Source organism: Dipteris shenzhenensis, chromosome 16, assembly GCF_047967505.1.
Source record: "Dipteris shenzhenensis isolate YYH24624 ecotype China chromosome 16, Dip_SZ_1.0, whole genome shotgun sequence".
NCBI classification, from domain to species: Eukaryota; Viridiplantae; Streptophyta; class Polypodiopsida; order Gleicheniales; family Dipteridaceae; genus Dipteris; species Dipteris shenzhenensis.
In genome coordinates this window covers 16033391-16058389 of record NC_141611.1, presented here as the reverse complement: position 1 = coordinate 16058389, position 24999 = coordinate 16033391, and the positions used below count along the sequence as shown (strand labels likewise).

The window sequence follows — 24999 nt, the reverse complement described above, 5'->3', positions numbered from 1 at the left end:
ATAGGGGCAAAGTAAAGCATGTGGTTGCTAGGAATAGAGGGGAAATTATTCCCATTGTATCAAATAGTTTTGTTGGAAAAGAAATAAAGTCTGTAGTTTCAGCTTACATGGTTTTTGTAAAAGAGAGAGATGTTGAAATGCATGCTGAAATAAGTGAGGCAGATCAAAATAAATTTCAGTTTCTTGAAAATTTTAAAGATTGCTTTTCTAACGCTTTGCCGGGGGAGTCACCCACTGAGAGACTTAAGATCATGGCATAGAACTCATTCCTAGCAGTGAGCCACCTAATAGGCCCCCATACAGAGTTAGTCCAACTCAGCGAGGAGATTATGGCCGAGGTGCAGGACTTGTTGTCCAAGGGGTTGATTCAACGCAATTCTTCTCCTTTTTGCTCCCCTGTACTGTTGGTACAGAAGAAAGATTGTTCATTCCGTATGTACGTGGATTACCACACACTAACCAAAATGACCATCACGAACGGATTCCTTGTTCCACGCATTGATGATGTGCTGGATCAGTTAAATGGGGCTTTAGTTTTCAGCAGGATAGACTTAAAGAGTGGTTATCACCAAGTGAGGATATAGCCTCACTTTCAATAGGATGATGGATCGTATCTTCCGACCCTACAGACAGCTCACGGATACCTTCTTCGATGACATTATTGTCTTTTCTAAGTCGGAAGAAGAGCTCTTGCTACAGTATTTCAAGAGATGAGAAATCACCAACTCTATGCAAACAGCACAAAAAGTGAATTTTTCTTGGAAGAGATTCATTACTTGGGGCATATAATATCCAAAGATGGGATACGGATGGATCCGGCAAAGATCCAAGCCATTTAGGGATGGCGAGAGCTGAAAATTGTGCATGAAGTCCGTAGTTTCCTTGGCATGTGTTCTTACTACATAAGATTTATCAGGCATTTTGCGGACACAGCCGCTCCACTTCACGACCTTACTAAGAAAAATGCAGCCTTTAGACGGGGAATTCCACAAAAGACAGCATTCACCACACTCAAAGAGAGGCTAACTATAGAACCAATCTTGATAGCTCTAGATTTGTATCAGCCATTTGATGTGGATTGTGATGCATGTGGAGAGTGTGTTGGGGCTGCATTGCATCAGAATGGTCTGTAGTGGCTTATGAGAGCAGGAGACTTCGGGATTCAAAGAGATATTTGGGAATCTATGAGAGAGTTGTTGGCTGTAATTCATGCCATCCATACATGGACGCATTATCTTTTGGGTGCAAATTTTACAGTTAAAGCAGATCACCAAAGTCTGAGATACTTTTTGACTTAGACAAAACTCTCCGAGAAGCATATGAAATGGGCAAACATGCTGTCAATGTATCATTTTCAGATTGTCCATACGCTGGGAGTTAGGAACAAAGTGGCAGATGCCTTGTCTTGAAGACCCTAGGTGAACAATGTGACTATTTCTTATCATCGGATCTGGAAGACATGAGGGAGCAATACGCTAATGATGCAGATTTTGGTGAAAGAAAGAAAGAAAGAAAGCTTATTAAAGTCTTCGGAAGACCGATGGGTTTATGAGATTCTGAAAATCCTGATACAACGAGCTGTGGTAGTGGAGCTACTAAACGAGCGTCCATACCAATGCAAAATGCAAAATGCAAAAAATGCAGAATGGCAGTACTAAGTCCTAAGTACAACATAGTCATGTCGATGGTCGACTATATATCAATCTCAGCATCATCATCAATATCATCATCATCCCTAGCAACAGTAAGATATCAGGATGGATGAGGCAGTGGAGGCATGAAGTCGGCAATAGAGTGCTATCGGCCACTCAGCCAACTCTAAACAAGAGATGTCTCCAAGTGTGATTTGTGTGTCGACCCTCTGTCTGAGATGTCGGATCACGGGCTCCGGGTCACGGTCATGTCGAGGCCTCGTCTCGTTGGGGTCCATGTGATCTAGCTGAAAGAACTCCGTGATAGAGCTCTGAGAGGGATAAACCAAGGAAGAAGTCTGCTCCTGTCTTCGTGCTCGGAGTATCCTCTCGCGGTGTCTAAGTGCCTTATGTTATGAATGAAACCTGCCAAACACCGCTGGTTTGGGTAGGAGAGGAAATGGGCTAAAATCCCATACTATCTCTGAAGAGGCAGTGGAAACGTCCTCAGATCTCATAGTACACAGGACACCTGAAGATGAAATGCTCCTTTGTCTCAACCTCCTGTATGTCACATAGTGTGCATATGCGCCGCTCCCTGGGTAGTCGCTCTGCTCTGCCGCTCTTGATGCGAAGTCTGTGTGAAGAGACCCGGAACTGCCCAAGAGAGATCCTCATCGAGTGGGGTAGGTGAATCTGTGTGTATCCTGGTGGGTCAATGAACCCTCCACTGTGAAGTGATCTTTGTAGAAGCTAAGCTTCACTGGGAGTTCACTCGGTTCCAACCAGGTCCGAAAAGTGTGTAGCTGTAGTAGATCCACACGGATAACCTGGTTGACCTCGTGTGATAAGAGGGGAGAGAACGGAGCATCCATGCTATAGTGGAAGGGAGGTAGTCTATCCATGTGGAGCCCCAGTCGCTCAAACCATCTCTCTATACATGCATACTAGCACCTCTGATCTCCTCATGTTGCAAGTGCCATAGAAGAGGATAAAGCTATCCATGGTAGCCTGCTACGCCCGGAGGTATAATCCCCATATTCCCTAACTCAGTACAGATATGTGATGACCTGAAATGCAGCATGTAGCTGTAAGGGGGGTGACCCAAACTCAGCCTGAATGATCTGGTGAGGAACGGATGACTTACCACGAATTATCCGTGATAGCATGAGAACCTGTAGCCGCTCCACACGGGCCGACTCTGTATCCAACAAGTCTGGCCCCCAACAAGGACTGCCGTACATTCCCGTTGGGCGAGCCAAGGAGTCAAAAAGCAACCCCTTGGTGCGTGGATCTTGAAAGTGTGAGTGGAAGCACTGCCTTTCTAGCCTGACCAATGAGACATATCCTCTACTCAAGCGTGCCTGCATCGCGGGTCTCATAGTGAAGCTCGGTCCGGAGAAGATAACCCTAAGATAAGTGTATGATGAAACTATCTCAACAGATGACCCCGCAAATGTGAACTGCTCCTGATGCATGATGGCTCGAGATGTATTGAAGATCATGACCTTGGTTTTACCCAGGTTGACCTTCAAATCATGAGACTCACAAAAGGACTGTAGTGCGTCTAGGTGTCTCTGAAGCCCCTCTGCTGAGGAAGACAAGAGAGCCACGTCATCTGCATGGAGCAAAATCTAGATCAGTGTGCCCGCAAGAGAGCAACCTACACCCCCCTGTGTCTGCATCACTGTCTCAAGCTTGTCAATGTAGAGGCCAAACAAGGTAGGCGACAAAGGACACCCTTGTTTGACCCCGATGGTACTCACGATCTCGTCTGTCCACCCGGATCCTACCCGAACTCTGTCAGAAACTCTCTCGTAAAGTGCCATGACAGCCCAAATGATCTCCTGGTCATAACCTAAGTCCTATAGGCGCTGTATGAGGCGGGCTCTTGGGACTGTGTCAAATGCCTTGCGAAAATCCACAAAGCAACAATAAACCCTCTGCTTCCGTGACCTCGCCTCCTCGATGATACATCTGAGCGTCAGAATGTGGTCCATGGTTCCATAATCACGTCGGAATCTGGCCTGTCCTGTTGCTGCGAGTCCTCGACACTCTGCAACTCTGCTAACCTCGGAGTCAAGTACTGATGCATAAATCTTGGACATGACATGTCCAATCATAATGGTCTTGTAGTTCTCCGGGCTCATGGGATCCCCTGCCTTGTGGATGGGTGAGATAGTGTTAATGGTCCAAGTGTGTGGAAATCCCAAACAAACTGCTTCATTAAAAAGCTTTGCTAAGATCGGGGCTAGGAGGTTAATCCCATATGCAATGAACTGAGTGCATAGTCCCTCATGATCCTTCGCTCGGCCATTATGAAGTTTCATTACAGCATCCTTTACCCCTCCTCTAGTGAAGAGGGTGCAGGATGTGGGACGAGGCATGTGTGAGAGGCTAGGGACTGGCTGATTTGGGATGTCATAAAGTGTGTGTGCATAATCAAACCAGATCTGGGTGTCAGTGAGTGGCGGAGGGGACCGTCCTTCTAGAAATCTCCGCTAGAAGTCCTTAGAGTTGTTACTTAACAAAATGTTCAGTAGCTCCTCCGCGTTTCAACAAACGAAGTCTAGTTTCTTCCTCCGTATCAGTCTACGGTATTCACGTAGCGTATCTGGTGCGTCGAAAGACTGTTTTTGGTTTCGAATCTGAGTTGACGGCGTAAGGCCTCACACTCATCATCGTACCAACTATTATAGGGTACGGTTCCAGGGGGTGGTGGGCGGGTGGAGCAGGTGGTGTGGGGAAAAGCGTGAATGGCAGCCTCGTATAGTGAGCGGGTGACAAGGGCAGCACGATCCTCTAAAAGGGGGATGAAGTCAATATAAGCGAGAAGTATGTATAGACGGCTAGAGTAAGAAGGTGAGTGATCCCGATCAAAGCGTATATTGTGGTAGGTGGAGTAAGCACTGAGTGGGGTGGAAGGTGCTGTGCGAAGGGAGGTGGAGATGCGAAAGAAAAGGTATGTGTGATCAGCCCCTAGGGAGAGAGGTGCTACAGTGAAGTCAGTAATGCGAGATGTGAAGCCAAGGGATCCCATGATGTAATCAACAACACTGGAGCCCCCCCCCATATGGAAAGCATGTGAAACCACCTGAAGCGGGCCATCTGTCAAGACCATTATAGATAATGAGATCATGTATTCTACCTAGGTCTAATAGGGCCTGCCCATAGGATGAGAGTGGACCTCGCCTGTCAGCCGAAACCCGTAGCATACCTGCCTCCTCAAGGTCAACATCTGCCAGTAGAGTGGAATCATCTCTGAAATCAAGAAGTGGTACTGGACGGACGGGTTTTTGTCCTCGCATTGAAGTCCCCCACTAGAAGGACTTCTCTGCGGCTAGAAAAGTCAACGATGGACCGATAAAGGACAACAAATGGGGATGTCTCATCAGCACCTCGAGTGAGATTTTACAGCAAGTGCAAGAGGGGCAGTCTACTAGCCACTATTCCTTGAAAGATGGGTATCTAATGAAAGATCATTGTCTATGCATCACCTAGGAGATGAGGAAAAAGATTTTGGAGAAATGCCATGCACCTCCCTATGCTGGGCATAGAGGAATTACAGCAACAACTCAAGCACTAGATAGGTATTTCTTTTGTCCATGGATGCGGAAAGATATACATCAGTTTGTCACATAATGCCTTACTTGTCAGAAAGTGAAATATGATAGACAGAAGGCACCTGGCCTACTTATGCTTCTTCCCGTGCCTATGGCAAATCCAAGTGACCAATAGAACGGTGCCATGTTGAACCTTTCCCCTTCATCCATGTGGGATGTATGAGGGGAACATGCCACATCATATGGGCTGCTCTATATATACGTTTCCCTGTCTAGGCTCCAAAGGCTCTACAAAAAAGTATTAAAAAAAAAAAAAGGCTTGTCCAAAACGCCGTTTTTGGTTTCGAAAACAGCCCCGTTAAAACAGCAAACCATGCCAATGACATAAAGTTGTGGCAGGTCTACCATTCTTGGAACCTTTTGATAATCCTAATTCACATGATTACCCTAAGGGTAAACCAACATACTACATCCATAGTTCACCACTCATTTTCTAAACATAGCAGACTACCATAAACATTTTATATTGATGTTTCCTGATTTAAACCACATATACTCTTGTTTCGGACCTCTTTGGTCATTGTGACTGACATTTCCCATCCCTTTCTTATATAGCATGCAAACCCTTCCAACCCTCTCGCTCCTATGTAGACCTTATTGTTCCATATTGTACATAGCATGAAACCTTCATTTTTTAGCTTGATTGTTTTTGCTCCCATGTTTGCAATACTATAAACACATTGATCTTGTTAAAGCCAAGATTTTGTCCATGTTAGACTTTGAGAGAGAATGTGATTTACCAACATCTGCAAAGAGCAAAAAAGATGTATGACTCCTCTACCAAAAATACCAGAAAGAAATTGTAGGGCAAAATTTGAAAAGAAGTACGTCTCTGAAGTAACATGAGCAAGCTGGACTAGGATCTTTAGAGCTCCTGATGTCTCAGAAACATGTCAGGTCTGCAAAATGTCACTCAACGTCTGCTCCATAGGGCTCACTCGTGGGCGTCGTGAAACAATCCGCTGCAAAGTGGTGTTTCATCGAGAGGGAGGTAGTCTCTGGTGTCTGCAATAAGTGATTGGAGCTATGAAGGAGCTTCACAGGAGTCCTGGTGTCACTGGAGCATGTTGAGATCTGCCTTTGGCACCCTCTTGCTCTCACTGTGGATCTCACCCATGTATGTTGAAAGGCAGCTTAGTGCTGGCTCTGATATGAGAGTACCAAAATTGGGGCATCTGCTACCTGGTCTCGTTTCTGTCCTCATGCTGGTCTGGCATGTATGACGAAGGGGGTCCTCCCTTCGTCATATTTAGAAGGAGTCCAGGAGAAGCAGGAGGATGATTGCTATTGGGAGGTGTGCCATATTTAGCACCCTAATTTTGGGTTCAAAACTGACCTTCCTTTCACACCACAGGCCCAGGCTACTCGACAAAATAGACACAACTAATTAGATCCAATGCCCTTTCTATTGCACCTTTTAATATTCAAACTAAATTCAGAGTTGGATCTGTCCATTTTTTTTGGTGCCATATAAAATGTTAAACCTTCTATGCGATAGTTTATTCCTGGTAATTTTTGCTTATTCAATTCTGTTTTCAGACAGAATCTGTGAAGCACATTATGTCCGTTTTGAGGATGGCCTTTATTTGTTGAGGTAACATTTGGAATTGGTGGTGGATTCTAAGAAGGTGATTCTCATGGTTTTTACAGCTATTAAAGTGATGACAAGTGATTTTGCTTCATAAGCTTGTGCATTAAGTGCATCTATCTCAGTTTGTATACAAATAGAATAATAAACAGATAAAAAGCTGTTTGCCTAAATGTTTTCTGTATTTGTGAGTATATGACCCTAATTTTTTCTTCCTTTTGTGGTGACTCTTTACTTAATTATTTAGTGTGAGCACATGCCCAGGATTGGTGCATAACAGACGAGATGGTTTGCTTTTCTAGTAGTAGCATCTGACACTGACCTTGTTATCCGCTATTCTCAACCATTATATTTGGCTTTAAGCAGAAAATGGGTGGAAATGCAGTGTTGGTGGATGCGGAGCATGCTTTTGATCCATATTATTCAAAGTCACTGGGAGTAGATGTGGAGAGCCTTATCGTTTGCCAACCTGATACTGGGGAAATGGCTTTAGAAAGTATGTTTACCAAAGATATCTCCCTACCTTACTATCTTCTATTGTACTGCACATGTCATTTGATCCACAATTTCAGCTCGCAAAACCACCATTGTGATTTTTAGCTTTCAAATAATCCTTCCCTTCTTTCATGATAGCTACCCATTTGTGTAAAACATTCAACAATAAACGTGTTACAATTGCTTATCATTTCATCAACAGATAAATGATGCCATTCAATATATGTTTTTGATGCTTGTATGCTTTCACGATCTGTCTAAATAACTGCAAAATGGATTCTAGGAGTTCGAGATATATTGCCTCTTTTTGTCTGTTGCTTGACATAAATTGAGGTTGCAAATGCTTGTTTCTAACATACTTGTTTCAGCTGCTGATCGGTTGTGCAGGTCAGGTGCAGTAGACATCATATGTATTGATTCAGTTTCTGCTCTGACTCCTCGAGCAGAAATAGAGGTAAGATTTTGAACTGTTTATTGCTTGTTCTCAGCAAGGGATGTTCTCAGCATTTAAAAGTACATCAGCTGATATATTTGTACAACAAAAAAATCTAAATTTGTACGATTCCATATATTCTAGTCTTACAAAGGTATACATCAGGTGAAATGCTGAGCTGGTCTGTTTTCTTTAGGGAGAGATTGGAATGCAACAGATTGGCTTGCAAGCTCGTCTCATGAGCCAGGCTTTAAGAAAGATGTCAGCCAATGCGGCAAAAGCAGGCTGCACTCTCATCTTTCTCAATCAAATTCGGTATAAGGTATGTTTTGAAGTCTTGCTATTCAGATGTCATGGAGGAGTAGCATATAATGTGCTAACATTTCCTCTTTCTCGTTTGTGAATAAAGGTGGCAGTCATGTATGGGAACCCAGAAGTCACTAGTGGAGGATTGGCTCTTAAGTTCTTCGCATCAGTACGCCTTGAAATCCGCTCGACGGGGAAAGTCAAATCTGTACGGCCAGTGGACTTTAATGATGCATTTTTATTTATTGCAGATTCATTCCATGGATTTAACTATCCATTGGATCCCCTTGGAATGCCACATGCTTTATTTAACTGGTTTTGAAATGTGCAGTCAAAAGGAGATGAAGATGTGGGCATTCGAGTGCGTGTAAGGGTAGTGAAGAGTAAGGTAACGTTTTTCATTGGGAGCTTTGAGAGCCTTTATTCTTTAACTTTAAAGCTCAGTAACTAGCTTAGTAGAGCTCAGTTAATCAACTCACTTCAGGCTCAGAAATCAGCTTAGTTAGAGATGCTTTGACTAAGCATGTGAGTCAAATATCAGCCTTCATGCTCAGTTAGCATCCAGTTTGCAGTCCATTCAAGTTTGTTGTGGGCTGTTCATGTGGGCTGTTCATTCAGCAAAGCATCAGGGCATAGAAAGTTATTTTCCTTGGAAGAAAATGCTTCAAATAATGTCTTGGAGCTGCTGAGTTCCAATTTTTACTTTAACTATTTTCTGCTGTGCACTAGAACTTAGATCCACTTTTGGCATTTTATTTGTTTTCTTGAATTTTGATTTTATTAAATTAACGAGGCAAATCACTGAGAAGGACACAAGGGTATTGAGAAATTATGATTGCTACCTTTGTGAAGTTGAATTCACAGATGCACATCCATAAGGCTGTTTGTCAACACCATGACTTCTACTCCATGCTAAAAATGGGTTACTTGGAGCTGTGTTTTTGGAAGCTCCATGGGATAGCTGCTGTTTCCAGGGAAGATGAGTCCACTGCTATCTCAGTTTCTGCTATGTATTTGTGTTCTCATTTGAGACTAATTTCTCCTTAAGGGGGGATGGCTTGTAACATTAGTAGCTAATGGCATCTAGTTACCTAGATGGCTCACTGGTGTAAATTTGAGCACTTGAGCTCTAGATATAGGCTTATAAAGGTTAGGGCATCGTACACAGCCTTTTTGCCATCTTTTTGAGCATTTGTGACCTTGTCCATGTATTGCTTCTCATTTTCCCACTTGTTGTAGGGTAGGTCCCGTCATTGATATAGTGCATGAACACTGCATTGTGTGTGTGTGAGAGAGAGAGAGAGAGAGAGAGAGAGAGAGAGAGAGTTTGCTGCTGATAAAGTTCTACATTCCATGCAAGAAATCTGAAATAAAAGAAGTCCCAAGAGGGAGGACTGCTGCTCCCGCTGCCCACCCTCCCCGCCCCCCTTCCGCCTCCACCCTCCCCGCCATCTCCCACCTCCTCCCCTGCTTGCATCCCGCCGCCTCCACCTCTGCCTCTGCCTCCGTCCCATCTCCGCCTCCTCCCGTGCCTCCCCCTCCGCCTCCTTCCCACCCTCTTTCCACTTCCATTCCCGACTCCCCCTTGCCTCCTTCCCCTCCACTTCCTCCCCTGCCTCCATCCCCTTCTCCGCCCCCTCTCGTCGCCTCCTTCTCCGCCTCTCCCTCTCCCTTCGCTTCCTCTTTTCCCACCTTCCTTCCTCGTTCCCTCCTTCTCTCTCCTCCCATTCCCTTTTCAATGGACCTCATTGCAGCCCTTCAGCCCTTTCTCGTCTCCACCATCAACCCTTGAGCCTTGGGTGGGTTCGGGTTTGGGTCACAGGGGCTTCTTCGAGGAGCCTCTTTCTTCAAGGGCTCTCCCTAGCCCTCTTGGGGGTGAGGCAACTTCCCTACCCACCTTCTAGATAGCTTTTTTCTTTTCCCTTCTTCGTAGCAGGAGTTTTTTTTGTTTGTTCGGAGAAAGAAATTCTTGGTGGTGACCCTTGGTTTGGCTAGAGGGGCTCTATGGCAGCACCCTCGAATCCCACAACAGTTTGTGGCTAAGGAAGATCTCCTACTTCTTCTAGTTGGCTGCCCACGGAGGCTTGCCCATAGGCCCGTGGTCGGAGCAGATGCGGGTCGAAGGGCAGTGTCATTGCTGCTCTACTGGAGTTTTGGAGACGATCCCTCACTGTCTTTGGAGCTGTCGTAGAGCAGCGAGGATTTGGATGGGATCCCTCGGGATTATGACCCTCGGAAGGGTCAGGCGGCATTTTCCTAAAAGAATCAATGTTTGTATTATATTGGTTTGGGTTTCATGTAAATGATCAAAAAGGAATAAAGGTCAGGTGAGGGTGATATGGCACTAGACTAGGTGGATCTAAGACTAAAGGGACCTAAATGCATTAAATGTGCCTGGGGGCAAATGGTTTTAATGATATTCCAAGAGAGGGGTAAATGATGCATTAAGGAAGGACCCTAAAATGAAGACATGTGGCATACTAGATCCATCTAGGGAATTTTGGGGCTTGGTGGAATTTAGTAGGCAGGAGCTTCACGTAACAGTTGATTTTGCTGAGAGCTTGCTACCACCGAGGTTGGCTGGGAGGAAAATTGAGGTGCCTATGCCCGTGAATCAAGAATCAGTTGGGAGCAAACATATGAAGTTGTGTCATCTGGTATCAAAGCGTTGGTCGAATCAAGCGTTGTGACAGGGAACTGCTACGCAGAGTGGAAGCAAAAAGATCGAAGGGATTGCTACATGCGCCTGGAGATATCCCGTCACCTGCATGGGTATATGTTAAAGCAAGAACTGGGTGTGCGTTGGACGTTAGGATGGCGCACGTGCTGGTCTTGGCTAATTGACGTCAGGGATCCTTGGTATCTCGGAAGGGAGACGTGAAGCGACTTTGTATATGAAACGAGAGGTGACAGCAGAAGGCGGACAGATCTTCTGTATCAAGTTAGGAGTCAACAATTAAAGAACTACGTCTTTTCTAAAAGAACAATCTTGACTACTGATGATGTCAATAGTGCGCTCCAGCTGCGGAACATAGAGCCACTATACGGCTTTGCTACGGGAGGGCGGTTACGATTCAAGAGAGCCCTGGGCCACACCGATTTGTTCTACGTCGATGATCGTGATATCGATTTCAAAGATGTTATTGAGTCTCCTTTGCCAAAGAGACCTATTGATACTTTTGTGGTCACACATTGGCTAGCAATTGAAGTACAGCCGGCTATACCTGAAAATGTCACTTTTGAAATATTGTCATCTTCATTGAACTCCAAAAAGGCAGATACTATACCTTCAAAAATAAAAGACGAAGACTTTCCTGTTGTAGTCAAACATCCTATCAGACATGGTCTATCTAGAGAACTGCAGCTTTATTTTGAAAAAATAATGGAGCTTATAACGACTGGGGTTGATTCTGTGCTATTTAAGGATGCTTTGAGAAGTTTGGCAACTGATTCTGGTGTCCATCCTCTGGTCCCATATTTCATACAATTTATTGCAGATGAGGTTACTTGGAGTTTGGATGACTTAACACTTCTCTTTTCACTTATGCGAGTTGCACACAGCCTCTTGCTCAACCCTCATGTACATATTGAGCCCTATATTTGGAGTGGACTACAGGGACTAGTTGATCTCTTCATGCAGCAAGAATTATAACTAGGGAGCTCTCTATGCCTTCTAAGCTTTGTTGGAGCATATGCTTGTTTATTTGCCTCCATGTTTGAGTCAATTTAGATTGTAGGAGTTTTCCCTAGTACAGGAAAAAGTGGTTTTGGTTACAGTGTGATATATGCTTGGTTAGCTGTAAATTTGGAAGTTGGACTTTCGAATTGTAATTATAGTTTCAAGCGGTGTTTTATTGTTTAAAAAAAAAAAAAACACCCATTGACCTAAATGGAAGTAGAAGAAGAAGCTTCTAGGATGTATCCCGTAGAGTCGGGAGTCCGGCTGACCCCGCAGGTGTCGTGCCCAGAAGGTCATACACTGTCTGGCAGAATTGCAATGTTAGAGGATGCCTTGCAATAGATTTTAGCGTAGCAGTTACAAACAAATGTAGGGCAGGCTGAGCTCAGGAAAATGATGCATAGTATGTCTGTCAGACCATCTCGTGAGGAGAAAGGTAAATCTTCGATGGAACTGGAGTTCAGTGTTCGTACGATCGAGCCTAGGAGGACTAAGGTGCCTAATATTGCCAATCATTGAAGAGAAAAGTATTCTGCTCAGATACCTGACCGTAGTTCCGATATCATTGAGACCTGGTTATACAAATGGGACGAGGCCTTTGCCATTTGTGAAATCAGGAATGATATGAAGAAAATCCGCGAGGCCACCCATATATTTAATGAGGAAGCGGATAGGTGGTGGATAAAACAACAGAAAGATGGAGTAGCATCCACTACTTGGGAGGGGTTTAAAAAAGAATTCAGAAAACACTTCTTACCTCCTGACGAAGCATCCCGAGCTTGGGATCAGTATCAAAACCTTCGTCAGAGAAATTTATCAGTGGCAGCATATACCGATAAGTTTAGAGAAAGTGTAATGAAGGTTGATGAACCCCTACCTCATTCAATCCAAGTAAAAGATTTTATCTTTGGATTGAATGATCGGATAAAGATGGAAGTTCGGGCTAAGTATGCGAACACGCTAGATGAAGCAATTGCCATAGCCCTGAACTATGAGGATGCAAAAGAGAACAGACCAAGTGGGTTTGTGCAGGTTGGGACTCAGTATGGGTACTCGAAAAAAACTGGGTTTAAGAAATGGATTAGCAAAGGGAGTGCCTCATAGCCTAGTGGTCAAGCCAAGCAGGCGAAACCAGTTGAGACTCCTAAATCAAGTACCACCATTGGAATGAAAAGAAAAGTAACACCAATGGCAGCCCAGGCTTGGTCGAAGTCTTCTTTGAACCCAGAGCAAAGGAAAAAAGCGAGGAGAGAAGGCTTGTGTTTTGGTTGCCTTTAGCCTCATCAGTGGAAAGATTGTCCACGAAACAAAGATTGTCGGATGGTTGAGATGGTGGTCTCAGAATGTGACGTGGAAATGGAGGGAAGTCTCAGAGTAGAACAGATGCATATTCAGCTAGCGGGATCTTCTCAAAGGTCAGTACCTTTTTTATTATGTGTGTCTGTTGCTAAGTTAGTAACTAGTGCACCTGATAATATCCTGTCAAAGCCCGCAGCACCGGGATATACAGCCTTTAATGATACGGAGTTAATTAAGATGAAAGGGCAAGTACCTAATCATGGTGTCATTGTGTTGTTTGACTCAGCGTCAACGCACAATGTAATTAACTCCAAGCTTGTAAAGAGGCTGAAACTAAAGACTAGCCCATCTGAGTATGCATATACAGTCAGGATGGCAGATGGAAGTTCAACTGAAGTATGGGACCAAAGGGTTACCCAGTCGGAGCTTCAAATTCAGGACTATGCTGAGAAGCTTGATTTTGAGATGACTAAGCTTGCTCATGCAGACATAGCCCTAGGAAAGGCTTGGCATTCTAGGAGGAATCCAGCCATAGATTGAAAAAAGCACATTTATCAATTCAAGATGAATGATGTGATGTATGACTTACGAGGTGAAAAGGATATACCTCAAGGATCGTTGGTTTCCGTGATGGAAATTCGAAAAGCTCAAGAAGAGTTTTTGTTTCTTTGCACAGCATCGGTAGAGCCGATTGATGATTCTTCGACTAGCACTGATGTTGCTCAAAATGGAGAGATTGCCAAGCTAGCTGATCAAATAACAGAGGAATTCTCTGATTGTTTTAGGGATGAGCTACCTTATAAGTTATCTCTAGAGCGGAATGTTCAGCATAAGATTTAACTCATCCCGGGGGCAGAACCTGTAAATAGACTTCCCTATAGGCTGAGTTTTACTGAAGAGGCGGAGGTGCAAAGTCAACTGGAAGAATACCTCAAGTTGGGACAGATTCAACCAAGTTTCTCACCTTTTGCTTCGCCAGTGATATTGAAGAAGAAGAAAGATGATACTTTTCGTCTTTGTATAGATTATAGAGCATTGAATAATATCACTTTTAAGCACAGGTATCCGATGGCTCGGATCAATGATTTGCTAGATGCATTACATGGGGCCATAATTTTCAGTAAGATAGATCTTAAGTGTGGCTATCATCAGTTCCGTATTAGAGCCGAGGATGTGCGTAAAATTGTTTTTAGAAGCAGGTTTGGACATTATGAGTTTTTGGTAATGCCCTTTGGACTTACCAATGCTCCAGCTACATTCGTCATGCTTATGAACGATTTACTACGTCCGTATATCGGAAAGTTTGTAGTACACTTTATTGATGATATTCTGGTATTCAGTAAAAGTATTACTGAGCATCATGAAAACTTAAGAATAGTGTTCAGATTTTTTAGGAAAGCCAGTCTTTATGTAAATAAAAAGAAAACTATACTATGTATGGTAAGACTTGAATATTTAGGATTCATAATTACTCCTGAGGGGTTAGAAATGGATCCAAAGAAAGTGGTTGCGATACTGACTTGGCCAATCCCTCAGAGTTTGACCGCTTTGTGATCATTCTTGGGATTTGTGCAATTTTATCAAAGGCATATCAAAGGATATTCCGAAATAGTATCGCCATTGACTGATTTGACCTCCGATAAAGTACCTTTTATATGGGGACAGAATCAACAGGAAAGTTTTAACAATATAAAACAATCTTCTGCGGTCTCAGGACCGGTGTTAAAAATAGTTGATCCCCAGAAACCGTTTTTCCTTGAAACCGATGCAAGTGGCATTGCGGAAGAAGCAGTTCTCCTCCAAGAGGGAAGGCCAGTAGCCTTTGAAAGCAAGAAGCTTTCTCCCTCTCAATGAAATTGGCCAACTCATGAAGTAGAGTTGTATGCTATTGTCCATGCTCTGAAAACATGGAGACATTATTTGTATGGGTCAGAGTTTTATGTTGATGTTGATCACGATAGTCTGAAACATTTTTGTAAACAACCTGACTTGAGAGGCCGCCAAGCTAGGTGGGCAGAACTAATGCCGGAGTTTAACTTGACGATTCGGTACCGAAGAGGGAAGGATAATAAAGTTGCTGATGCGTTGTCGCATTATGCATAATATGAGTTTCACGGTGTTAGAGAGTGCTCTAATGACCGAGATAAGAGAAACTCAAAAGATGGACGAGTTCATGTAGAGCCTTTGGCCTAAGGCTCATGTGTTCAAACCCGAGGAAAAGGATGACCTGGCATTCAGAAAAGGCCAAACTTATGCAAGATATGCCATAAGGGATGGTATGTTGAAAAGAAATGGCAAGGTAGTAGTACCTAATCAGAATGATCTCAGGCAGAGAGTCATTCGACAATGCCATGATAGCCCATGTGCGGGATATCCAGGAGTCGAGAAGACATATGATCTCATGAAGCGAGATTTCTTTTGGCTAAAGATGAAAAAGGATATTCATGAATATGTGACACGTTGTTTTTCGTGTCAGGTAAGTAAGGCAGAGCGGGTGAAGTCACCCTGACTTTTATAGCCCTTGGAGATACCACTAGGTAAGTGGGAGAGCATTTCCATGGACTTTATTGTAGGTCTGCCTATGACACAAGGTGGATATGATTCTATCCTTGTGGTGGTTGATCGTCTTACCAAGATGGCTCACTTCATTTCAACTAGAGAGTCTGTTAGTGCACCGCAAGTGGCGGATTTGTTTATTAGACATATATTTCGTTTGCATGGATTACCCAAATCCATAGTGTCTAATAGAGATGTCAAATTTACCGGTCATTTTTTGACTGCGGTATTTGAGACAGTAAGGACTGAGTTGGGAATGAGTAGTGGGGATCATCCAAAAACGGATGGTCAGACGGAAAGAATCAACCAAATTTTAGAGGATATGCTTAGAGCATATGTGTCATTGAGGCAACATACATGGAACAAGTGGTTGCCATTGTTAGAATTTGCCTACAATGATAGAAAACATTCCTCTACAGGGTTCAGTCCTTTTGAGCTGAACTACGGTTATAGGCCAGCGAATCCAACTATAGTTGGAATAACTCAGAAAGTGCCTAGTGCCGCGAACTGTGGGTCAGATGCGGGAGATGCTAGCACTTGCGAGAGCGAACATCCGCTAAGCTATGGATAGAGCTAAGGCGTATGCGGATGAAAACCGATCCGCTAGAGAATTTAAGGAAGGAGAAAAAGTTTTTCTCAGAGTTCCTTCGCACTCTTAAGTCTTTGACTGGAGAGTGTGCTAAGTTATCACCTCGATATTGTGGGCCATGGTTAATTCTAAAAAGAATAGGCAAGGTAGCCTATAAATTAGAATTGCCACAGGGTTGTAAGGTGCACCCAATGTTTCATGTTTCTTGTTTAAAGAACTTTTTACATATAGGTGACTCACTAATCGAGGGTGTTGTATTGTTTCAGGAGATAGAGGATAATGCAAGACACAAAGCAATAGGAATTCTAGACCAAGGAACAATGCAAGTGCGCAATCGAAAGATACCCACGGTGTTGGTTGCATGGCATGGTCTATCTCTATCAGAAGCTACCTGGGAATCCGTATTCCAGTTATAAAGAGTGTTCTCAGACTTTATCATCGAGGACACTGATGCCTAAAGAGGGAAGGAATGTTACGCTTAAGTCGAGGTAACATGACCTCGGAAGGGTCAGTCGGCATTTTTCTTTAAAGGATCAATGTTTGTATTATATTTGTTTGGGCTTCATGTAAATGATAAAAAAGGAATAAAGGTCAAGGTCCTTGGTGAGGGTGATATGGCACTAGACTAGGTGGATCTAAGACTAAAGGGACCTAAATGCATTAAATGTGTCTAGGGGCAAATGGTTTTAATGATATCCCAAGAGAGGGGTAAATGATGCATTAAGGAAGGATCCTAAAATAAAGACATGTGGCATACGAGATCCATCTAGGGAATTTTGGGGCTTGGTGAAATTTAGTAGGCAGGAGCTTCACGTAACAGTTGATTTTGCTGAGAGCTTGCTACCACCGAGGTTGGTTGGGAGGAAAATTGAGGTGCCTATGCCCGTGAATCAAGAATCAGTTAGGAGTCAACAGATTAAGTTGTGTCAAGGCGGTTCCTCTTGCTAGCCCGGATCCTCACTCCCCTCCAAAGGATAGTGCGTGGGAGGTAGTAGCCAGTGTCACGGCATGGAATATTTGGGCTGCTCGCTATAGTTTGGTGATGGGTGAGCATCCGGTTCCATCCTCGGCTACCTTGGTCGCCATCTGGCAGGATTTCATCTATACCTGCTCTCCACCTGGGAGCGTGGAACCCCGGGCTCTAGGTCGTCTGTTGCAAGGCGCACACGTTTTTGCAAGGCTTGGCCTGAAGGAGTTTTTTACATATTCACTCCACGAGGGATTCACTGGTTGTATAGTCCCTCCACCTGGGTTGTTAGCCCCTATACCAAAGATTCCCTAGGGCAGTGAGCTAGGTTTCTCTGGAATAGGCTGGTTTTTTATTCTTTCGCCCTTTTCAGTTTTTTGCATACTCAGCACCTTTGGGGCTGCTGTTTTGTATGAAGTTTTTCAAGCATTAATAGAAGGTTCTTTTCTTTGCAAAAAAAAACTGAAATAAATGTTCTGGTCTATGGTGACAATGAGGTTGCTAGGGATGGGTTTCTAAGGTTGTGGGATTGTGGCTTATTTTTATTGATTTAATGCATTGCATGGAGTGGCATTATAAGTCATCTCATGCACTATTTGTGATCCAGTTCATGATAGGAACTGGCTTATTTTGGCTCTACCATAATGGGCAAATTTTGTTTGAGCTGTAATGGCTTTTTTTAAAGGTTCACACGAAAAGAAGCTTACATCTTCTTTGAACCAACAAATATACAAAGTGGGGAGGGGGATTTAGCATGGTCTTCAATGTCCTAGTTAAGAGTCTAATATTAGACTGTTATCCTTGATCAAGTTGAGCAAGGCCCAGTTTTGGATGAAGATGTTCTTGCTGTTAACGTGTGTCAGGACTCTGAACTGAGGCTTCCAGTTTTGGGTTTTAGATGCGTTTCAGGTTATGAACGCCGTCTACAGATGGGTCTGCTAAAGACTACAATGTGAGGGGGTTCAATTCGTAAGTATTTAAGAGTTCAATGCCAAATACTTTGTGAGGGGGTTCAATTCGTAAGTATTTAAGAGTTCAATGCCAAAGTATTTGGGAGAAGCAAGCTTGCCAGATGCAGCTCTACTTAGTATTTTTGATGTGAAAGTTGTTGCTTTAGAAGGCTGATCGGGTTCAAATGGTGACTCATGGTCATCATCACAGAGTCTTTTTTGAAGTCCTAAGCTCTTTGTTTTTGAGAGATCTCTCTGTGATTCTTCTGCTGCTCACTCTTTCTTTCCACTATATGTGTAGGTCTCACGGCCTTACAAGCAGGCTGAATTCGACATATTGTTTGGAGACGGCATTTGTAGAATGGTAAGAACTTCTTGACTATGGTTTTCTCATGATTTTTTCATGAAGTTTAAAGAGTGTTGAAATTATTTTTCTATTGTTGTAGGGCTGTATCTTGGATTGTGCTGATTTAGTGGGTGTAATACAAAGGAGAGGTGCATGGTACAGCTTTGGCGATACAAGGTGTGGTTCTTATCTGCACTATAATCTTGGTCTTAGACTCTTGAAATGTCATCTTATTTTCTGAAGGGTGGCGTTTAAGCTGTGTGAAGAAGCCTTAGTAGGAAACCTTGCTAAGGAAGTTTCTTATAGGTCCCTATGCATGTCATGATACTGTCATAGGCTTCCAACAGCCTGTGGCCTTTTCATTGACCACAGGGCTTTAGAAAATGGAAATCTCACCAGAGGGTATCCCACAGCAGAAGACTGATAGATGAGCCCAGGAATTACATGCGGAAGTGTTTCACTACGGAATTCAACTTCTTTACTCGGGTGTACTTCACAACCTTAGATATGTTGTGCAAGCCAGAATAGACAGTGCATCCAACACAAAAATAGAAGCAACACTTATGTATTTCCGTCCGTTCACAAACTGGATACAATACACAGCAGCCTGTAAAGCCCCTTTGTGAGGCACATTTCCAGAATTTGGCTGGCCCTTCCTGGCCACATGGCAGGTTGCCACTGGCCTTGGCAGGCCTGCCCATATTCCAGCCGGAACTCCATGCCCTTGGGCCTTCAAAATTGCCAACTTTTGCCGCGCCTTTGCTTTCCACAAATTCTGCATCCTGCCCCGCCTTCCTTCAGGCCCTGGATCACTTGTGGATGCATCCATACAGCGCTTCATATGTGCTGACATATCCACCTGTGTCCATGAAGCCTTGCTTGGTGGTTTCCCTGCCCAATTCTGCCCTTCCTGAGTGTGGACTGCCTCTGGACATTTCCATATCTTATCTGCCCTCCAAGGTGGCTTCCCACTGCCAGGTGCTTCCTGTGTGTGTGCTGCCCACATGGCAGCCCCATGACCCATCTTATCATTCTATGGTCCACCCCCCTGATGAACTCGTCATTTGGCGGCTCACAGGTGAGGAGGTGACTGGCCCTAATCTAACACCTCCTCTTACTGACCCACATTGGCCAGATCCAAATCCCTTGATGAAGATGCTCCAATAGCTCCCATGTCGTAGCCCTTTGGATCGTAAAACTTGTGCATTTGTTTATTTATGTTCCAGGAAAAACCTCTTGCATGATGTAAAAACCATGTATTGATCAGTTGAAGAAGGGGGTGCTGAAAGGAGGAAAGGGTTGACTATTTGTTGTCCACCCTTTGGGGTTCCAATTAAGCACTGCCTAAGGTAACCTTGGCAGATGCTAACTGCAAGTGTGGGGGACTGTACAACCAATGTAGTCCTCAATTTGAGAGTGTAAATAAGACCTGCAAACCAAGCCTTGTAGAAATGTGCGACATTGTGAGGTTTTCGAAGAACTTCAAGGCCCTAGTTCAAGGTGTAAACAATGTCCAGCCAGACATTAAGGTGGTTCAGGCTGGATCTGCTGTCCACCCATCACTAGGTCATACATGTGGCTTAGATGTGCCACGTTGTGAGTCTAGCCACTCTCCTAAACATCGTCCTTGGCTGGGCAAAAGAGGGACATTGCATGGGGACCGATGTACTTGTGTAACATCCTAATGCGACACTGAGCCTACTATGTATGCTAGGGAGCCTCTACCAAGTTGAAGCTGGGACTGCAAACCAAGCAACCATGCCCCATGTGATACATGTTGAACATCAATGATCCTGAGGGCATCCCCCCAAGTACATCAAGTTTCCTAACATCATTAGAGGGAGTGTTGGATAGAATCTTAGATGGCAGCTTAGTGCAACAATGATAGATGCCGTATCCCCATCTACTCTCCTCACGCCGACTAATTTCAGCTTGTTGCCCCCCCCCCCCCCTTCCCCCTTCTCTCCTCTCCCCCCTCCTCTCCATTAGTTAAAAATGGAGCTCATTTGGGGCCCTGAAAGAAATCCATCATTTTCTTATTTCCTTGGCTCAAAATTATAAGCTTCTAGAGTGAGAAGCACAACTTTTTACAGTCAAACATTCAATCGGAGGTATAAATTGTGAAGTTCTCGCTCTAATTTTTCAACGTGTCATAAATGCTACCCAAATGACCTTCGGTGCATAATGTGTCTTTGACACCACCGAGCATGCGAAAACCCCAAGAACGACTTTTGGATCACTGAATTTGGACACATGGAGGGGTCTTCTGAGGCCAACTGTTCAAATCGCATTCTTGTGTACAATGGTCTTTGGCTCCTGTTTTGCTCGTACTGACTCTTCCGGGTGTCCAAAACACAGAATTCTACACCGAAATAGTAGAAGGCCATGAGAGTAGCATGTATGACACACTGACAAATGAGACCGGGAACTTCAAAATGTCAGTGTGTCGGGTGTCTCTAGAGAGTGTTGTTCTTTCTTTTGGAAAAAAGAAAAGCATTTTCAATGTACGTTGACCTCTCTCTCATTTTGCCCAACCTAAAGGCCCCAAAATGAGCTCCGTTTTTTCCTAATGTGTCTCTCTCTCCATTCCCCCTCATTCTTTCTCCCTCTCCTCAAGCTATTTTGCAGAATCCATGACTAATTCCTTTCCTAAGACTTAAGACTCATGGATGGTTAAATGAATGGATACTTGTAGAGGAGTCGCTGTTGATGGGACACAACCCTTGACAAGTCGTCCAATGAAGAGTCACAACTCTTCCAAAGAGGAGATATTTCATGAGGAGAATGATTGCAGTTAGACATTGTAACGTACCCTCTCATAAAGGGCTACACCCTTCCCAAGAGGATACACCTCTTGATGCACATATCCCTTGGGGCACACACCTCTTCAAAGTGTGCCTTGTCAGTATTTAAATAAGAGAGGCATCATTGTATGGATCACAAAACACATTCAAACATTCTATGCAATTCATATTTATTGTTCTTTGATACCATTAAGGTCTCCTTTCTGCACCCTATCTCACTAATGGTATTATATTTCAAGGATTTCTTACAATAGTCTGCCCCACATGTTCTAGCCTACATCTGATACCAAACCCACTCTAGAAGTTTCTACATTTTTTACAAATGGAAGCGATGGAGAGGAGAGAATTCTCTTTCCACCGCCTCATGTGATCGGACAGTGGCATCTCCATTCCCTTCACTAGGTGACATGGATGTGCATAACCACTAATACCCCTTTATGTGCTTGGGCCGTCCTAAACCCATAGGATGCATCTCTTCTCCGAATGAACACAACCTACATAAATAGACACACCTCTTCACCTATATGGCACATCCCATCATGAAGATAAATAGACACACCTCTTCACCTATATGGCACATCCCATCATGCAGGGACACACCCTTTCATCAAAGGGTCACACTATTTCACAAAGGGTCACACTCCTTCATTTTAGACAAATCACCTTATGTGACGACACACCCTCCCACAACAAGATGACACCCATTCATGAAAAGTCACACCGATATGCCAAAGGCACAACCATTTGAAGGGGCACACCCCTTCAAACAGACACCACCTTTTGCGCCATGCAAATGAAAAGGTGGGAACTCTCTTTTATAAAAAGGCACACTCTTTTATGAAGGGCAATATCACTTTGCTGATGGGTCACACTCTTGTGTAATCTAAATGGTGCCAAGTACCCACACTATTTGAAGGGTCACTTGGGCAGTCCAAAGGGGCACCCACTCCTTCACAAAAGGGTATACTTTTGGAGTTCACCCCCACACCAAAGGTCAACCTTTGGGCACCTTTGGAGGACTATTTGTGGTGCCCCCTCCCTTCCGTCCCCCCTCCCAAACTCCCTCCTTCCGTGTTCTGTATGCATTTGACCCTTATCATCCCACAACTGCTGTCCATGTTGACTTGAGGCCTATAGTCTGGAGAGACACGTTATCCTGTAACTGAGTCTACAAAGCCCAAGAAGACTGGAAGCAGAGTGCTTTTGTTTCGAGATGCTTGCACTCCTATCAGATTAATGTGTATTTTTGCCGACATCTGTACAGAGATCAATGTTATAGTACGTTTTGCGCTGCTTTGGGAAATTCAACTAGGACATGTATTCATCTATCAACTGCATCATAGATAGTTGATGAAGATAAGACTGAATTTGTTGAGTTATTCAAAGCTGTATGCTTAATCAATATGTCTGAAACTCAGCATTGGCATAGCCTATAGGGGGAATCCTATAATAGCATTGCGAGGAGTAATGGAATCTTCTGCTAAAGCACGAGCACAACCATCCACAGAGGTGCACTATGTAGCATGCACAAGAGCTGAGCAAGACTGTGCCTGGCTTGCCTGACCAGTTTCAGTGTCCTAAAATGGGGTTCACACATTGCCCTCTGCAAGGGTCCTCATTTCCCCTTTGACCTGGCCATTCCAGGTCCTCAAAACAGTCCATGTTTGGGGAGATACCCCAGCTCTACTTATAGCCTCTTGGGGCATCTAAATACGACTTTGAAAGACTCAGGGTGCAGCATGGACTACCAACACTCATGTGCTTCAAGGACGACCATAGTCACAAGAAACGTTTCGTCCGTTTCATCGTTTCGACAAGTTTCATTTCGTTTCGTTTCAACTTTTCAGACGAAACGGATAGGTTTCAAATTGATAGTTAATATATACCCTTTTAAGTTAGGTGAACAAAGAGAAATACAAGTCAAGACACTACAAAGGGAATTCAAAACACAAACATATTTTTAAATTTATTTAAATTCAATGTCCTTTCTCAAGTTCGGATAGGTTTCAAGATGATACTGAATGTATATAAGGATAGGGGCAAATAAGATATGTTATATTCAAGTTTAGAGTGAACAAAGAGAAATACAAGTCAAGATACCTAAAAAGGAAATTCAAAACACACATTCTTCAAATGTTTTTAAATTCAAGCATTCAATCTCCTTTCTCAAGTTTCAGCTTTAGGACATTTAATATTTATGGAGTCAAAACTTAATAGCATACGGATTCTTAAAAAAACAGGGCAAAAACATATATTTTGATTTGGGCGAAACAAAGGTTTTGTTGAGAGTGTTTCGTCCTGTTTCGAAACGTTTTCATCTGTTTTGCGTTTCGAGGTTTCCAACAAGACGAAATGGGTTTTCATGTGACGAGGACCTGGACGACTTATGTGTGTTAGTACATCTGAATAATTGTAAATGAACGAGAGAGCTTTTTGCCATATTAAGATTGCTTGTGTTCTAGGGATGCTAGTTGAACCCAAGGCAATGGTTGCCACAATCAGTAAAAATTTGGTCACTTTTCTCTTTTTTGGAATATGTCTGACCATACTTGGTCTTCTAGGTTGGGCCAAGGACGAGACAAAACAGTGCAGTTTCTGCGAGAGAATCCATCACTATGTGAGGCGATTGAGAAGGTGAAGGTTTCCTGCCTACTTCCATTCTCTGTCAACTGGAATACCTGGGGGATGGCTGCAGTCTTTGTGCTTTAAATGATTGAATGTCGTGTACAGTATAAATTCCTTGATATTTGTTTGCCAAGGTTGCAATAATACCTAATACGTACGAAAGATCAACATCATTTTTTAATCCTGTTCTTTTGTGCAGGGTGTCCGTTCCAAAATGTTTGATGTAATCAATACAAAGCAGGGCAACGGGAATGGGTCGGCATTACTTTCAGAGTTTACACCAGATGTACAAGATGAAGAGCATGAATTGGATGCACTTTAATTCTCGGTTTCTAAGTTGGAAAGGATGCTACTCTTCATACCAAAGCTCAATCATACTGGCAGTTTGGGCATCTTAAAATGTGCCACTTTTGTGGAGGCAGGCTGTGTGATTTTTTTTGAAGATTTGTACAGCTACCCTGGTCAGAATGACAGGAATTTGTACGATACGAATTGAGTAAGTACAGGGAGAGAGGAGTTTTTTTGACAAGCTTTTTAGAGTACCAGGTTTACAGTCAACCTTGGACACTTCTTGACCAATATTCATAATTATAAAGGAGGACTCAAGATATGGTGTAGAAACAAATATATTTCAGATGATGATCTCTTTTAATTTTTAAAATTTCAAATACATTTTCTTTATAGTGGAATCTACACATGTAATTGCTAGTGTAATGCTGTCTGTGTCCGCACTACAGAACTTGTGGTGTTGGAGAAGTAGTCCAAGAAGCTGTGTTACATGCCCTTTATTGCATCTTTATGTCTGGCTAATTCCTGCACATGTGCAACAAGACCATTAGTCATCTTCGTGAAGCATTCAAATAGCTTCTTGTTAGAAAGTGTTTCTTTGCTTGTCTTTTAATTCAACTCATTCTGGGTTGCTTGTGCAAGTGAAGGTGTCTTTCATTTTTTTCAAAGTGGTTAAATGTTCAATCGATATGTTTGTGTTTGCATCAGAGTTTGTGAGTGCCATCTTAAGCTGTTTCCCCATCTGTTGTTGTCTGTTACTCAGTATGATATACAAAGCATGGCTATGAGTAACTCATAGAAGGAATTATTGTTCCAATTT

General features: G+C 43.4%; 1 protein-coding gene across 2 annotated transcripts in view; it reads left to right on the top strand.

Moving 5' to 3' along the window:
- RECA1 (recA DNA recombination family protein) overlaps positions 1–24678 on the top strand; it is a 53943-nt gene extending 29265 nt beyond the window's left edge. For both annotated transcript variants that reach the window (XM_087387180.1, XM_087387179.1), the window contains 9 exons: positions 7209–7338; positions 7706–7791; positions 7967–8092; positions 8180–8284; positions 8408–8464; positions 18418–18480; positions 18563–18639; positions 23828–23900; positions 24091–24678. In XM_087387180.1, coding sequence (XP_087243306.1) covers positions 7209–7338; positions 7706–7791; positions 7967–8092; positions 8180–8284; positions 8408–8464; positions 18418–18480; positions 18563–18639; positions 23828–23900; positions 24091–24213 — 840 coding nt within the window. In that variant the 3' untranslated portion in view covers positions 24214–24678. The remainder of the gene's footprint in view (positions 1–7208; positions 7339–7705; positions 7792–7966; positions 8093–8179; positions 8285–8407; positions 8465–18417; positions 18481–18562; positions 18640–23827; positions 23901–24090) is intronic.
- The last annotated feature ends 321 nt before the right edge of the window (positions 24679–24999 follow it).